This window comes from Streptopelia decaocto, assembly GCF_964273445.1.
Source record: "Streptopelia decaocto genome assembly, chromosome: 9".
Taxonomy (NCBI): Eukaryota; Metazoa; Chordata; class Aves; order Columbiformes; family Columbidae; genus Streptopelia; species Streptopelia decaocto.
The window spans coordinates 1999967-2017645 of NC_138664.1; the positions used below are offsets into that span (position 1 = coordinate 1999967).

General features: G+C 41.6%; 1 protein-coding gene across 10 annotated transcripts in view; it reads left to right on the forward strand.

Moving 5' to 3' along the window:
• Nucleotides 1-16477, forward strand: part of SEMA6D (semaphorin 6D) — a 498283-nt gene extending 481806 nt beyond the window's left edge. For 4 of the 10 annotated variants that reach the window (XM_082060771.1, XM_082060770.1, XM_082060768.1 and 1 more), the window contains 18 exons: nt 1718-1874; nt 2237-2348; nt 2931-2991; nt 3140-3202; nt 3293-3394; nt 3592-3682; nt 3962-4081; nt 4522-4610; nt 5337-5554; nt 5663-5794; nt 5988-6143; nt 6229-6402; nt 7163-7303; nt 7412-7489; nt 8189-8280; nt 8623-8679; nt 10530-10697; nt 12764-16477. In XM_082060771.1, the coding sequence (XP_081916897.1) occupies nt 1766-1874; nt 2237-2348; nt 2931-2991; nt 3140-3202; nt 3293-3394; nt 3592-3682; nt 3962-4081; nt 4522-4610; nt 5337-5554; nt 5663-5794; nt 5988-6143; nt 6229-6402; nt 7163-7303; nt 7412-7489; nt 8189-8280; nt 8623-8679; nt 10530-10697; nt 12764-14067 (3267 nt within the window). In that variant the 5' untranslated portion in view covers nt 1718-1765 and the 3' untranslated portion in view covers nt 14068-16477. The other 6 variants (XM_082060774.1, XM_082060773.1, XM_082060775.1 and 3 more) reach the window with 6 other exon arrangements.
• Nucleotides 16478-17679: the final 1202 nt, after the last annotated feature.

Consider the following 17679-nt stretch of genomic DNA (forward strand, 5'->3'; position numbering starts at 1 on the left):
TTTGTTTTAAGTTTGCTCATTAGTAATTTAACGCAAGATGCTTCAGCTGAAGAGGCCATGTCAGGACAAGGGAGAGCAGAGGGAAAGTGCCAGGAATCATTAGTGTTTATTAACCACTGCGCTCATCAATCTTGACTAAGAGCACAGCCCATTCGTTCTGGACTGGTGGACTGAGATGCAGAAATATCATTAACAGTGGAAAATGCTTCTTTTTGGGTCAGTCCGTAATGGACGGGCACTCAGACACCACCCGCACCCCAGCCCACCTCCAAATACTATCACCCTTTAGCTTGGTCTCCCCGCAGTCCAACCTGAACAGAGCTCAGCAGCCTTTGTGGAAGGAAGAAGCCATAGTATCAATTAACAAATACGGTATTTTCATCCCCAGTAAACGTTACTGGAAGGTTAAGTGTTGTTATGAAGGGGCTTTTTAATTGCTTTTCAAATTATTGAATGATTAATACTTGTGTGCTTTGCTGGATCAGGCCTGGCAACATGTACATCTGACAGCGATTCTCTAAACATTGAAACGGAAAGGCTTCTTTTATTCTGTTTAGGCAAAGAGGTTAATAACCAATGTCGGCAACTGCAAGACATGGAGCCGGTGCCTCAAAGCCCTGACCTGCGAGTCGGGGCTGAGCGAATGCCTCCAAAAGGCTGGAGGAGGGAATAGGACCACATTGCCAGGTTTCTAATGAGAAATATGACCCCTGCCCAGACCACTTGTGGTCATGAAGGATCCCCTTTCGCTTTGAGATGCCTTTTCTTGAATCCTACCCAAACGGCAACTTGAGTCGTTGCATTCTGCTCACTAAAATATCCCTGCGGTTTCATGGGAGAAGTTATGTTTCCCTTCCCCTCGTAGAAGCGTTGTTGTATAATGTCGTGGTGCTATCATAACGTGTGCTGTATAATCTATAGAGCATGCACACATATACACAAAAAAAGCGCCCACTGTGAAAGTCTGTGTGAAGTTGCTGGTTTTCCGTAGTAACAAATAGAATTAGGGGGAAAGCAGCATCTTGGGAGCCCAGTTGGGCATTGTGTCCCTATTTGAGTCTCTGGCCACCGTTGCAGGGCACGTGGCAATCACCGTTATGCTGCAGAGGCGGCATTTTTGCATTTCCTTTGCTTGTGTGTAAATCGCTGCGCAAGGCGAAGCATCAAGTGTCTGGTTCTAGACGTCAGGTCTTTTGCGGTGAGCAGGGTAGGCTTAGTATTATGATGGCACAGCCTGGAAACAAGCAATAATTTAAAAACATGGCATGGATGTTCAGACAGATTGTGTGTGTCATGACTTTTCGTGGATAAGATTTAGGTATTTTATGGGGAGAGGGTTTTATTGGGTGACATTCGGTGATAGAGGGGATGGAAAGAGATTGCAGTTTAATTAAAATTCTAATCCCAAGTTTGACAATTTTTCTTGCCAGGTCAGCAGCCTGCATGTTCTGTTTGTGATTCCTGTGAATTAAACGGGCTGACAGTCGTCAGCTTCTTTGGAAATGCCTGTAAATCCAGCTAAATATTAGCAAACATCAGTACGTTTCACAGCAGCTTGGAGTAGGGTTATGTCACGCAGAGGTTTTTCCATCGATGTCCGTGCCTTTTGTAAGCACCGATTTAGGCTGAAATACAAACCAACCCCTTCTTGTGCAGCGGGCGGTGGGGTTTAGCATCCCGTGCTATGGGAATCCTAATGGTGTGTCCTGTTTTGCAGGTAGTTAAGCAGTGTTGCCACAAAGGTAACGCTCACCTCTCGCCAGCCATGAGGCTTCCTCTGCTCTGTGCCTCCGTGGTGCTCATGGGGCTGTCCCAGTGCCGAGCCGTCAGCTTCCCCGAAGACGAGGACCCTATCAACGTTGTCGACTCGCACTGTGAGTCATGGGCGCTGACCACTGGCCAAAAGCTTTAATGTTCTTTTTGTTTTCATATTTTTGTTTTTCCTTGGGAGGTTAGAAATCTGTTTCCTTTCAACTTGAAATGTGTTTACTGGCTTTGTATCTTTAATAGAACGCTTAATCATTTTCTTAAAAAAGCAATCAGAAGTACAGCAATAACTTAAGGAAAAGGAACATTTGCTGACATTAGCCGTCTTTTTCTCATTTATATTCAAGACGTTACTCAAGGAATTTAGTTTAAACCCTTCTACACCTAGTATATACAGCTAATCAATGCCACATATTGATTCTTTAGCTCTATAATCCTGAGTGATGGTGTAGCCCATTTTTACTTGCAGATTCAAGGCAATATCCAGTATTTAGAGGACGCCCTTCAGGCAATGAATCTCAGCACAGACTGGACTTCCAACTGATGTTGAAAATTCGAGACACACTTTATATCGCTGGCAGGTAATTTTCCTTCTACTCGGTTCATTAGATTAAAATTCCTTTCTCTTCTGGTTTTGCATTTATGTGTAAAATTCATTTAGGAAAATCTGCGGAATATGATAAAAATGAGAATTGGAGGAGGACTTCCCAGAGAAATACACCCTATCTCTGGCCACTGCATGAAAATTGGATTTGAAGGCTGCAGTTACTGTAGTTATGCTAAAACCAATGATCAAATACTCTTTTCCCTCTTTTATATTACTGCCCGGATAAAAACCTCTCCTGATCATTTTAAACTTGGATTGACACATCAGGGCTGTGGGAAGCGAGGGTAACGCACTTGAATATTTACAGTCTGGATTAGTCTTCAGCAGAATGGGAGGACAGCAGTGGACACCGTAGGTGCATCTATGGACCACAGCAACCAAAATCAAACCCACCCCCTGCTGCCCATGAGCAACCTTCTCCGGTTTGGATTAGGCACAGAAAATCCTTGAGCGTTTCATAGAAGTTTCTGGTCTCTAAAAATTGATTTCACTTATAAAAAAAATAAGGCAAATGAATTAACGAATTTAGTTGTGTCTTCTTACTCTTTGCAAACAGGGATCAAGTTTACACCGTAAACTTAAATGAAGTTCCAAAGTCAGAAGTTACTCCAAGCAAGGTGAGTGGATAGAGCTGCTGGCAAGGGAGAGGTATTTTCTTTGGGTTTAATTTTTTTTAAGATTTTTGTTGTGTGTAGGAAAGAAATCACATGTTCCTTTCTGGTTTAATTTAACAGAAATTAACATGGTTCTGGTTTGATTTAACAGAGATTAACATGGAGGTCGAGGCAGCAGGACAGAGAGAACTGCGCTATGAAAGGCAAACATAAAGTAAGTTTAGCACATGCGTTACAGAAAAGCAACACTAATATTTATTGTGTATGTGAAGTCTGTGATTAATACATCTCACTCTTTTTTCAGGATGAATGCCACAACTTCATTAAAGTCTTTGTTCCAAGGAATGATGAGATGGTGTTTGTCTGTGGAACAAATGCATTTAACCCTATGTGCAGATACTATCAGGTAAGAATATTGAACACGCCGTCAGCTTTACTGGGTTTGCTTGCACTGAGTGTGCTATCGGACAGTGCTTCAAGGTGAAATAAAAACAGGCAGAAGCCAATGTGCTGAATTAAGTTTTCTGGAAAGACAACATTATGCTTTTATGGCAGCGTACAAAACAGAAATGACACTGTCACCCGTTTCTTTTTCTTCTCTAGCTGAATACCTTAGAGTATGATGGGGAAGAAATTAGTGGCTTGGCAAGATGCCCTTTTGATGCCAGACAAACCAATGTCGCCCTCTTTGCTGGTAAGAACTTCTGCTTGCAATGAGTCTAAATGATTAATGACACCAAAGGAGCCAGAGAGCTTTTAAAGCAGGTGCAGGAAAGCTAAAGGTGTCGTGGTGTCCCTGCTCTTAGATTTTTTCTAAAGGGCCTCCAAAGGATTAGAAGCTGACCTGTTAATAAATAGGTTACAGCCATTCGGGGAAGAGTGGCAGTAAGGAAATGGGGAAAAATACAGGCTAGTCAGAATTCTGTAGATTATTAAAGGCCTCTTAATACCATGTTTTCAACTTCTGTTTTAGATGGAAAATTGTATTCGGCAACTGTAGCAGATTTCCTGGCAAGTGATGCTGTTATTTATCGCAGCATGGGGGATGGATCTGCCCTAAGAACAATAAAGTATGATTCCAAATGGATAAAAGGTAATTTGGGGGAGTGTTTTCCCATACACATGGCAAATGTAATTTCAGGGGTGCAGAGGGTCAGGTAATTCACAGCCAGTGTGCTTTACACGTGTACTATAACATCAGCGTGTATGCAGCTTTCAGTACAGTAGGATTATAATAAGAAAGCAGTTTAATATGAATAGAGCAAAATTTTTGTTAAATACATCAGTGAATGATCCGCAGTAACAAAATACCTCAGCTAAAATGCAGTTCCTCTGAGGCCTTTTTATAGTCCATTAGCCAACGTTTAAGACTTCAGGTTCATGTAAGCTCCCGCGCGCCCATATCTGGACATCCTAAAGTCTGGAGCTCACGTGGGCTGGTTCGAACCTGCGGAGGTGCCTCCAAGTGGCACAGCGCAGTGTCGGATACTCACCGAGTAGTTCTTTGGAGTAACCTTTAGCTCTTTCTTACAGAACCGCACTTCCTCCACGCTATAGAATATGGGAACTACGTTTATTTCTTCTTCCGAGAAATCGCTGTAGAGCACAATAATTTAGGCAAGGTGGGTATGGTCACAGCAGAATGAGAGCATCCTACAGCAGCAGCAGGAACAAGCACAGTTTGCACTGTGGAGTAGGGACCAGTGCAAAGGTTCGCACAGGTTTCCCGTCATTGGAATTTACGGAGCGGGGGGGCAGAGAAAGTGAACAGTGCATTCTTCAACCCAAAAGTTGTTTGTGTTCTTTATGCGTTGCTGTTAGGCGAGCTCGCTACAGGTATCTTCTAGTGTTGCTGTTGCCTTAACGCTTGTGGCAAGTAATGGAAAATCTGAGGGTTTTTTTCACGCTTATTAAAGAAACAAAAGAAAACAACACAAAAGAAGAGTTTCAAAGAAGTTTCTCTAATGTCCCTGGATATTGAATAATTCAGTCGTGCCAGTGCAGAGTATAATACTCATGCTTCACCATGGAAGGACATTCTATAATAAATTATTAAATCCTTTACGCACGGTTAATTAAAGTCTTTAAATCTCACTAACAATATGATTTTGAAGGCGAAAAGGGTGGGGACGAGCTGCAGAGTTGCATTTGCTTCTTGGTGGATACAGTAAGATGCCTGTGCATTACTAGCTGAACACCATTTGCTTTCATCCTTGCTGTGCAGATAAATGGCAGCTTCCTGTTAAGAAAATTATCTGTGGTGTTCTATTAACGGCTCAGAAACAAGCACTGTTTGCCTTGCATCTCTCAAACCTTTCTCACTTTTTCCTTCTTTTTCCCCTTCACAGGCTGTGTATTCCCGGGTGGCACGCATATGCAAAAATGACATGGGGGGGTCCCAAAGAGTCCTGGAAAAACATTGGACATCCTTTCTGAAAGCTCGGCTCAACTGCTCCGTTCCTGGGGATTCATTCTTCTACTTCGATGTTCTGCAGTCTATCACAGACATCATAGAAATCAATGGAGTCCCCACGGTTGTTGGTGTGTTCACGACACAGCTTAACAGGTGAGAGATGAGCAGCCTTACGTCAAAGGTGGTTCTCTGGTTCTTTCTTACACCGAGATTGGTGCCATTGTAGTCTGAGTTCTTGCAACTATTTGTCTAATTCTGCAGCATCCCTGGTTCAGCAGTGTGTGCGTTCAGCATGGATGACATCGAGAAAGTCTTCAAAGGGAGATTTAAAGAACAAAAGACTCCTGACTCTGTGTGGACAGCTGTACCTGAAGACAAAGTACCAAAGCCAAGGTAAAATGTCCTTGCGCATGATGCCGTAATATTGTCCTTGTAAAGAGCCGCCTTAAATCAGCTGCGCTCTTGAGTGTCTTGGGTAAAAACCAAAGCGGAGCTTTACGCTTCAGCCATAAGGATGCTCATTAGCAGGCTGCTGTCTTTCATTAACTGAAATACCAAGAGAAAAACAATGTTGTTCTCCTTTCAGACCTGGCTGCTGTGCAAAGCACGGCCTAGCAGAGGCTTACAAAACCTCCATTGATTTCCCAGACGAAACACTCTCCTTCATCAAATCTCACCCTCTGATGGATTCAGCCGTTCCCTCAGTCATTGAGGAGCCCTGGTTTACCAAAACACGTGTCAGGTATGAGGCGCCGTTCAAAAATAATGGATGTGAAAAGGAAAACAAGAGAACATGCCATAAATAATGTGCCTTTTGGTCTCGATAGATACAGATTGACAGCAATTGCCGTGGACCACGCTGCTGGACCGTACCAGAACTACACCGTCCTATTTGTTGGCTCCGAAGCGGGAGTAGTACTTAAAATCTTGGCAAAGACCAGGCCTTTTTCTTTGAATGACAGCGTATTACTGGAAGAGATTGAAGCATATAATCATGCAAAGTAAGTATTGCCAGAACACCAAAGCACTTTACCTAGTCCTTGGTACCTAGCTAAAAAAACATTATGGTGAACAAAAAACAACTCATTATCACCAGCATCACCACTTGTTTTTTCATTTCACGGTGTTCCTTATGTTGAATAGCCTGAAAATAGTTGGTCTCTTGCCATTTTGCATGGGTTGAGTGAACAACCTAGTTTCACTCCGGTGACGTCAATGATACCATTTAATTCTTCCGCAAATAGATACACTTCTTTCTGAATATGAAATGTCAGAACTATCTGCTGCTGTTAAGAAGAAATAATTTGAGCTTATCTTGAGGGTTTCTCAAGAGTGACCAATAATGTATAAACTACATCTAGTAATTTTAAAGTTGTTTATGCTGGTGCAAAGAATTTGGGAATGGAAGTGTGCCAATTAGATTCTACAGGCGTCCAATGCAGGACTTCTGTTCCGCTCTATTGAGCTATTTATGCCAACTAAGAACAAAGAAAATGGATTTGGGTTTGGTTTTTCTTTATTCCTGCATAGTTCAGTGAACTTGTCACCTAGCTGTAAATAAGAACCAGAACCTTGCATTTGATAACCCATAGTTCTGTTCAGAAATCACTCAGCAAAGGTAAGTTACGTTTATATATGTAAAAAGTCTCTTTTCAGTATCTACGCAGGCAATAACTAAATAAAATGTTGTTAACAGTGGAAGTGCTGCACAAAGTTCTACAGTTACTAAACCAATGGCCTCCCCCTGTTTTTGCTGAACAGGTGTAACGCTGAGAGCGAGGAGGACAGAAGAGTCATTTCCCTGCAGCTGGACAGCGAGCACCACGCTCTGTTCGTGGCCTTCTCCAGCTGCGTCGTTAGGATCCCTCTGAGCCGGTGTGAGCGGCACGGATCGTGTAAAAAGTACGGCCCCGTTCCCGAATTCCCCTTAACGGAAGGGCACCAACACCTCTTGGGAAGTGAAAGGAAAAAAAAAATGTATGATTTTGGGGTATATTTTTCTCTTGCAAGGGCATGTATTGCTTCACGGGACCCATACTGTGGCTGGCTAGACCATGAGGCGTGTGGAAGGGTGACACCGGGCATGCTGTAAGTACCGCTTTGCACATTAACCCAGCAGATCTGCACATGCATTATAGACCACGTGAGCTCGTATTCCTCCGCCTTGTTCCCTTGCATTCAATTAATACATCTCCATTATTTTAGGGATGGCTTTTCAGTGTACTGTGTATATAAGAGGGCAGAGTGCTAAAGTCTGACCTAATTCTGCAGGCTCTAGGTGAAGACTTGAGTTTTCCGTGTGTGTAGGAGGACACGCAGAGCTGTAGGACGTGCGGTTGGAAGCAGGAAGGCAAGAAGGTGCTGCCTGCAAACCTGAGCAGCTCCGAGGCCAGTGCTCGTCCTCCCATCCCAGGCGTGCTCACAGGGCACAGCCCATTGCAAATAGCAAAGCACAGGATTCACTGGGAAGAGAGGGAGATTTTTGTCTCCATACAGAAGCTTGGGCGATATATATGCATACCAAAGGCATTTTTGCACAAATCAAGCCTGTAATGTACAGCTGTATCTTAAAAAGAGGCCTTTGTAGCATGCCAGTGCAAACTTTAACTCATATAATGGATGGTTGTATCTAAACCCAGGAGCGCACCCAATGTAGAAGACATGATGAAGTTGCAGAAAAAGGGAATTTTTTTGGAGGGCCATACACTAGCTCTTCTGTACGTTTCCATTTGCTGCTTCCAGAAAAGAAATCCCCATTTGTTTCCCTACTAATACTGTTAATTGCAGGTTCTCTTTGTTTGTTTCATACAACCACAGCAGCGGAGGATACGTGCAAGATGTGGAATACGGCAGCACGGCGCAGCTCGGGGACTGCCACGGTAAGGCGTAGGCATTGCCGCTCGCTCGGGACGTCTCAGCAGTGCTCTGTGCCACACCTCACTACGGATGTGAAATTTATGATGAGCTTTTCAGTAACACGATGAACACATCACCTGGTGTTACTGTGAATGTTCACAAGGCTGAGCTTTTTGGTCCTGGGTGGCAGAGTTTTGTCTTTTCGTCACCAGTTTACAGCTATTTGGGGTCTACAGCAAAGTATTGAAGAAATTCTTTTTGTAAGCAGTAATACTTTAGTTTTTATTTTCCATTACTCAGGTTTGAGATCTTTTGCTTTCTTTTTGTTACTTTTTACTGATTACTTGTTCCTTTAATTCTTTTAGAAATTTTGCCTACTACAGCTACACCAGATTACAAAATATTTGGCGACCCAACATCTGGTTAGTTTTTTTTAATTTTTTTGAATTAATGACCTTTACTTTCCTTCAGTTCAGCATTTTCAGCCCTTTTTTCCTTCCTTTTGCACAGTTGGCAATCCTCCATTTTTGTGCTTTTACTCATGTTCCCACTGATGGTAAAGATAGTCAGACTCTTCTCACTCAGCACTTCACCCTGTGTAGCCGCATGTTAACAGCTCATTATTTATTGAGACATCTGTTATTAAAGAGCCTGATTAACATAGATGACATCTTCACTGCACGAAAGTCCACTAAGCTTTACTCTTTGTCCCCAGCCATGCATTTGTGAATGCCCCTCTTGGTCATCTCTAGTAGATGAATGGCAGAATTTCATCATCTTCCTCCTTACCGCTCCTTTCCTCTTTTCCTTCTTTCCCGGCAAGCTTTTTGCACAAATACACATTGCCTAAAATGTGTATTTCTATATTTTTGAAATGTTCTAAGTAGTTTATGCTGATGGAGAAAAATTTAACATCACGAACTGTGTAGCTGAATGAGGACTTGACTTGCATAGACAAAGGTGGCTTAGAGAAGAAAACTCAGGCATTGTTGTCAGGTGCACTTTCACATCCTTTTCTCCTTCAGTGATTTTTCTTATAGTGTTTTCACCATCAGCCCCTGGTGTTCAAGGAGACGGGACCCCCTGCTCCTCTCTTGAACTCAAAAGCAGAACCTGCGTTGACTTCAACAGGAGCCAGACTGAGCCCTTATTTTCCAGTCTTTGCTCCCAGAACTCGGTCTCTGCTTTTAAACCAAGGGCACCTGTCTGACCGACAAATATCAAAATACTATGTTTGTGTGTTAAATTTGTAAGAGTGCATGAAGAACAAGAATATTATTTTGTGCTTTGGTTTCTGATTATATTTGTGCTTCTGTAGCTTGACAAGAAGTCGTGTTTGAGACAAATATTTTCCAGATATATTTACACACTCACTTTGGAAGGCAAAACGAAACCAAACCATGTTACATGGAAATGCTACCTCGCTTGCATGAGTATTTACTTTATAAATTGAATTTTCCAAGTGGTATTTTGGGGCGCAGATACCCACGAGCCTTATTTTCAAGTCCGGAATGAATGTGCTTTTGAAGTGCATTTCTCAGCAAGATCTCAAGCCACAGACATTCATGCCTAAAACTACTGGGACAGTGAACACACAATTACGTGTGTGCAAAGTAGACTTGGGATTGTGAACCTTACTGGACGTGTTTCCTCCTCCCGTGCATTTTCACGGAGGCTGTGGTGCTTCTGTTCAGCAACTGTGCTACAGAGGAGCCCGAATCTGTGCAACGTTGTTCCTTAGGAACCATTACAAAACAGAGGTTAAAAACATTCCTTTCATCCCCACCTGCAGAAATGGCTCATTCAGCAGTTCCTCGTATACCATAATAACACTAATGGAGCTCATCTGGTTTCTCAGGCGTAACCTGTCATGAGTGTGTATCTGTCCAAGTAACTTTTTTTTTTTTTAAGATGTTTAAAAGGCAGCCAAGTATGTTGTCTCCAGTGAAGAAAATAGCAATTAAGTAGAATAAATTGTGCTTTTCACGTCCACCAGTTGCTTACTTTAACTTTTGCACCGCTTTCATGTTCGACTTCTCTGTTTTTTTGGCATAGCAGCTGTTGATGTTGTAATGTGGGGGTTTTTTTTTCATACTTAAAGTTCTGAACCAATTGATTTTAATCAGCCCCTCTGCAGAGTGTAGGGGGTCACGTTTTGCTCTGACGTAACTCCCGTTAAATACTGTCTGCAGGTATAGCTTAGATGTGCCATGAATCAGTGAGGAAAGCCTGACTGTTATACACATTAATAAAAATCTGTTTGCCACCACAGACATGGAGTTCTCCTCAGCTTCCATTACCACAATGGCAAGTATCCCAGTTATATCACCTAAAGTGATTGGTTCCTGGAAACCTAAAGTGACTGGCTCTCGGAAATTTGTAGTTCAAGATGACCCAAACACTTCTGATTATTCTGATCCATTATCAGGTGTCCCAAAGGGTAAGGCCTTACCAGGGAATACATTGCAGCTGAATGGAAACCTGATAGTCTCAGCGTTGTCTAAGGCTTAAAAGTAACAGCCGTGATTGTTGGGCCGTATTTTACACCCATTTCCTGTGAATATACAGACGGTGCAATCATGTTTTTCATACCTACTTATCTGGTGTACAAAGTGCTGCTTAGAGCTTATAATGGGAAACACAGATAATAAGCTCCGGCTTTTATTCCAGGGGTGCTCCAAAGCTCCCATTAAAGCCAGTGGGAGCTCTGGATGCATTAAAACACATTACAGTCAAGACTTACCTGCACCTCTGGTGGTTGTTTTCAAACTAGTTGAGTTTGAGTAATACTGTCAGTCTTTATGAATGGTTACTTACAGGAGCTTAATAGTTTTGTTTGGTTTGGGTGGGGAGGGAGGGAAGAAAACAAAGCACAGCTCTATGACATATTCATGCATTAAGTGGGGCATATTCCAAACTCTACTCGCCTGCAGCGTGGTTTTGAAGAACGTAGGTCAGGTCTGAGTAAGGATGTGCTGAATTTTTATTCGCTGGGTACAAGCGTCAGTTCACGGATGATCTCAGAACATAAGAGAGAGAAACACACACACAAATTTTAACTGGACACAGGAAGAAGCGTGTTCTGCATGTAATTGATCTTCCTGTAGCCAGCTAAGTGAACCTTTGATTAGGCTCTTACAGCAGCAAAGGGCTATTACAGTCAACCAAAGAATCGAGACGCTTCCAACCCCGTAACCACAACCTAACACAGGTCTCCATCACTATACAGAATAGCCAGGTGACAGACATGTTTGCACAATTCTGTATTTACTCAAAAAATCTCACCAGCCAAAATCCATTTGTGTTTTCTTACCATTCACCAAAACATATCAGGTTTCCTATCAGCCATTATGGCAGTGCATTTGTCATTTTAATTTGTTGCAGTTATTTTCTGTTCTGCTTTAAGTTTTTGTTATCATCTGCTCTTGGTCTGAATCGCATTTTGTGCCATAGCTATTAGTGAACTTCATTCATGTTTTCTTTCTGCACAGTGCCATTAAAACCTATAACCCTGAACATTAACAATGTTCAAAGGCCTTGCCTCTAACAAAAGTGAATCCGTTCCTTCCCCCTTGCTCTTCCATTTTAACATCCCTTGGGATAGTTAACAGAAATACTTTCATTAAAAACTAACATTGTCTTAGCTACGAGATGTCTGTGGTTGCTTGAAAAATCTCAAAAAGGAAAGGGATCTTGTTAATACACAAATAAAAAACTAATCCAGTATTCAACTTCTTGGTCTGAGCTGAAAGTTCTCTAAATTTTAACATAGTCTAATTACTTAACCTTGCAAGTTGTTCTTTTTAACGTTATGCAAGTATTTATGTTAATTATTGAGTAAATAAAAAAAAAAAAGAACAATTAATTAGTGCTCTAATAGAACGACATAATCTTGAGCTTCAAAAATTATATAACAAAAGGCATGCCCCTCCAAGTCTAGCGACCGATGGATGTATTAGCTTACAAGTTTTGTACTATACTACATTAATGTGGTTATAACAATGTAGTATGTACATTATACAGTTTTACACAACATTTGCATAATCCCGTCTCTCTTTTGATACTGATTTACGAGTTGGGCAGAAAATTGAGAGAGAAACCCAACCATGAGCTATTAATTGCTTTCTGGCCCCGTAGCACCTTCTAACCTCAATTTTCCAGCATAAATCATTAATGTTAATAACATCCAGGCCCCTATTTGTGAGCCTTTAAGGAAATTTGAGGACAAGCTAAACCGAACAGAATATGAGAAGTTTTGACAAGCATTCCTCATTATCAAAGAAAAATCTTAATTCAGACTGATCAATGCTCACACAGTCGTTTTGATTTATAAAATTATTTGCATTCACCGGTGCTGCGGATTGCAGGATCCAACTGAGTTACACTAACCCTGGACACTTACAAACTCTTAATAGACGCTTTCCGGAGGGAGGCTGTGATGTTCTTCTGAAATGTATCACCATGAAGTACATGTAGATTTACGATATACTGCATTGTCTTTTGCAGGTGTAAGGTGGGAAGTACAATCAGGAGAGTCTAACCAAATGGTACATATGAATGTCCTAATCACTTGTGTCTTTGCCGCTTTTGTCCTGGGAGCCTTTATCGCGGGAGTGGCTGTTTACTGCTACCGGGATATATTTGTACGGAAATCCAGAAAAATACACAAAGATGCAGAATCGGCTCAGTCCTGTACTGACTCCAGCGGGAGCTTTGCTAAACTGAACGGGCTGTTTGATAGTCCCGTCAAGGAATATCAACAAAACATCGATTCACCCAAACTTTACACGAACCTGTTGACTAGCAGAAAGGACTTGCCTCCCAATGGTGACACGAAGTCCATGATGATGGACCACCGGGGCCAGCCTCCGGAATTAGCTGCGCTTCCGACTCCCGAATCAACACCGGTTCTTCAACAGAAGACCCTGCAGGCTATGAAGGGTCAGTCAGACAAGGCGCACAGCAACCTCAACGCTTCACGAAAGGAAACCCCGCTAAAAAGCCCTCAGTTCTTTCCTTCCAGTCCTCCACCCCACTCTCCTCTAAGTCACGGACATATTCCTAGTGCTATCGTTCTTCCCAATGCCACCCACGATTACAATACGTCTTTCTCAAATTCTAATGCGCACAAGGCAGACAAAAAGATGCAACACAGTGATCACCCACTTACAAAACCGTCCAGCAAAAGAGACCACAGGAGATCTGTTGATTCCAGGAACACCCTGAATGATTTTCTGAAACACTTAAATGAAACTACTAGTAATCCCAAAGCGATTATGGGAGATCTTCAAGTGGCCCACCAGACTTTAATGCTGGATCCAATGGGAAATATGTCTGAGATCCCACCTAAGGTTCCCAACAGGGAGGCGTCTTTGTACTCACCTCCATCCACGCTTCCAAGGAACAGCCCCACAAAGCGAGTGGACGTTCCCACCACTCCTGCAGTACCGATGACCTCTTTGGAAAGGCAGAGGGGTTATCACAAAAATTCTTCACAAAGGCATTCAATATCTGCCCTTCCTAAAAACTTAAACTCACCAAACGGTGTTTTGTTATCCAGACAGCCTAGTATTAACCGCGGGGGGTACATGGCTCCCACGGCAGGCACAAAGATGGACTACATGCAAGGGACGCCCGTCAGCGTTCACCTCCAGCCTTCCTTGTCCAGGCAGAGCAGTTACACGAGCAACGGCACCCTTCCTCGTACAGGAGTAAAGAGGACACCCTCCCTAAAACCCGACGTGCCACCAAAACCCTCGTTTGTTCCTCAGACAACTTCAGTCAGACCACTGAACAAATACAGTTACTAAGGACATGTCTGTGGTAGAACAAAATGCGTGTGGCGTTGACCTGTACAGGTTGTGAGTTGATGTTGTGGTAGGCACAAAAGACAGAGACTTGCTTGTTATTACAGAGAACAAAGTGGCCAAAGAAACTGTCTTTACTTCAGCAACATCTGTGTCTTGCCACATGTAGCTATAGCAAGACTTTGTGTACTTGCTAAAAGCAAACACACACAAAAAAAAAAACAAAGGAAAGTGCTGGTCATTACATTTCTTTTGTTTGGAGCTAAGGAGACATGTAGCACAATGGGGTGGGGGCTACTTTACTGTTCTAAATAGCGAAAAAAAGAGTTCTTGGGGAAAAAAGAATCGGCAAACAAATACTTGAAAAATGGGTCCCATTTTAGACTGCCATTAAGTGTGGTCCTTCCCATTAAATGTGAACATTTTAATATGTATGCATTCACCTTGCCTCTTGCACAAATGTCAGAAAATGGTAATGTCTCAATGAATATCTGGTTAATAATCAGTTTGCTGGAATTCAGTCTCTGGCCCAACTGTAGCATTATTATTTTTTCTCTCCGTGTGTGGCATTTTGTTGGTGCCACAGATAAAGCTGTGCGTGCGTGTGTGGATGTGCGTGTGTACTGTACACACTAGGATGTACTTAGATTCCCATCGCATCTTTTATGCTGTGGAATTGTTTACATTGAGCATGACTGAACAAACCCATCGCTCGCTCTGCCTTCTGCAGCCCGTTGGGCTCGGTTTGGAGACGGCCAAGGCCGACCTGCGCATCTCTGCCGGCCTTCCGAAGGACAAAGCCTTGACGAAATACCCTGTGAAAGAGTGCAGATATGTTTAATTCTTCATAACTCTGTTGTGCTGCTATTGATTCAGAGCCGTGCTTTTCAAATCCAGTGTTTTGGGCTGGAACGGGGGAGTTTGACTGTGTTTCCACAGTGCCTCCATCCAATACCTGGCCACTGTGAACTCGAGCCCCTGTTCTTCTCATTGAGGGCAGCTAATTAGCAATCCACTTCACAAAAGCCTGTGTAACTAGAGAAGGTTACGGTTTTGTTGCATTTAATAATGCCCTACACGCTGATAGACTCGTGTCAATAAAGAAAGAAACATTAGTTGGCCTGGCAGAAGCAGTCTGTGAAACTCAACAGTAGTGCAATCAATTTGTTTTTGTTGTGTAATGTAAGGTTTTTTCTCCAAAGTCATGCAGGTAATGACAATATTCTGTAAATATTATGTGTGAGTTTACCTGAATCTGTGCATTTTGTGCCTTATTCATGCAAATGATAAAAGTACTAAAAAAGAAAAAAAATATATATAAATCTGTCAAGTGTTCTCACTATAGCACATATCTCCCCAGCGCCTGTTGTAAAACCTCTCAACAGCACCCAAAAGAAAAGATAAAAAGCAAGAATAATTAATGGTAACTAAAGGCAGCCTACAATCCAAGAAGACAGCAGCGTTAAATCACCTTACCGTGATAAACATTCCACTCCAGCTCTCCCAAGGATCAAACAGTTATAATGTGAAATCAAATGAGGTTTCGAGGGTAATGGAACACCTGCTAAAGTTGTGTAAGCTATTTAGTGGGGTTTACAGTATCCACTTGCAGCTGATGTTCAACACAGATGGCTATTTTAGCTTGCAAACTACACACTAGCACACTGTTTATTGAACATAACTATAGAAATAACCGTGGCAGAGGAATATTCATGAATTAGCAGGACAAATAACTGCAATGGGTTTCAGAGACGGTGGAGATTTATATTACGTGTTCAAAGGGGAGGAAAGGTTAGTCACTGAAAACTGGATCTGTGTTACAGAGCAAAGGATAAAGGACAGAAGGCTGTAAGGGACATTACAGATGTAAGGCTGTAAGGGACATTTATTTCCTGAGACCTCTGAATCCAAAAATCAATGATCTCTCTTCCTAAACACTTCTGTCTTGCAACTAAAACACTACAGATTAATAACTATTAAAAAATTATTCAGTCATCAAAAGACACAAACTGATCCGAATTCACTTTACAAATATTAATTAATACAGACTTGCGTGAAACGGAAAGATAAATGTATGTGAACCCTGATAACCTCCTGTAACATTGTGCTGCCTTGTAGATGGTAATGTGAGTTCTCTCAGTATTTATGTTGAAATTTCTAACATTCAACCTAGTCCTTATTCTGTTAATTTAATAATAAAAGATGCTTTATCCATTTGTGCAAAGGTAAACGCAGATTGTATCTTTTTTAATGGTACGGCATAAAAAAGTAACCCTTAAATGAAGCTGCTCTATACTATAGAGTACTTTAACATGTATAGATATCTTGTAAACTTGTATTGTGGATGTGTAAATAATACATTCTTTGGGTTTTTAACACCGCATGTAAAGTCTAAATAAAATATTCCAATGTACCGAGTGTCTGATGTCATCATTTTGGGCAAATTTTGGGCAAATACAGTACAGTTTTGGAAGGAGATGGTGTGTTCCTTCTGAAATGTAGGCTGCAAAAAGATGGACCTCAGTCCTGGCCAAATCAATTGCAGCCCCTACATGGTGTGACATTCCTAAATAATGGAAATTCACATTTCAGGCAGACAGGAAAGCCCAACAGAACTAGACATGCTGTAGAGTTAGCATGTGCCAACATCAGATGTAATTTTAAAATAATTAAGGTACCAGAAAACATGTATAACATTATTTTAATTAAAAGTTGATTTTAGATAATGGATAAAAACAATTTGTTATGAGGTTGTGTAGCCAAGGTATTACTCATTTGAAATTACTGTGCATGTTATAACAATGCAATGGCACCTAGTTGTATCTTACTCAAAATATATATTTTAAAGGGAAACTAATCACAGTGCTAAAAAACAAACAAACCCAAACCTATAATGGCTCGATATTTTTGTTTCTAGTGCAGAAGCAAATTTAAATTTAAATTTATTTTTATTTATGTGTTTTTTATTTATGTGCTTTTTTTTTCCATTGGATGTCTTGATATAAGAAATGGAAGAGATAAACCTACTTGAATCATTTACAGTCCAGCGTCAAGTGTCATAACGAGAAATTTCAAATAGTTATTTTAATGACATATAAAAGTGCATCTGCAACACAAATGATGGAACTTTGTTGTTCAGAAATTAGCTGTATTCTATCAAAAAGGTGTCAAATGACTGTTTTCCACCGTTACTTGTTTTAGTCTATAATGAACCAGCTCTCACTTACCCAGCGTATGTGGCTGGTGGGTCTGACCAGACGGTCGCCTCTTCTGATGTGCTCTGCTGGGCTACCTGGTGGGTGCAAACACCACGGGACTCTATGAAAACAAATATTCACTGTTCGTTAGAAAAATAAGTTCAAGAAAAACTCTCCCTTTACTAAAAAGAAAGGGAACATGGCAGCCAAAGGCTAATCAGCCATAACAGCAGCTTTTAAACTGTCTTTAATGATGGTGCCAAAGCAGCCACCTACTTTCCCCCTTCTCAATGGAATAAGGAAAAGCTTAGCAAGAGAAGAAATTAAAGCAATTTTGAACAGAACATAAAGACACGACTAAGAAGGGCTGCAGGCCCACAGTAGTGAGATGATTGCAAGCAAGCCAATCTGTAAAGCC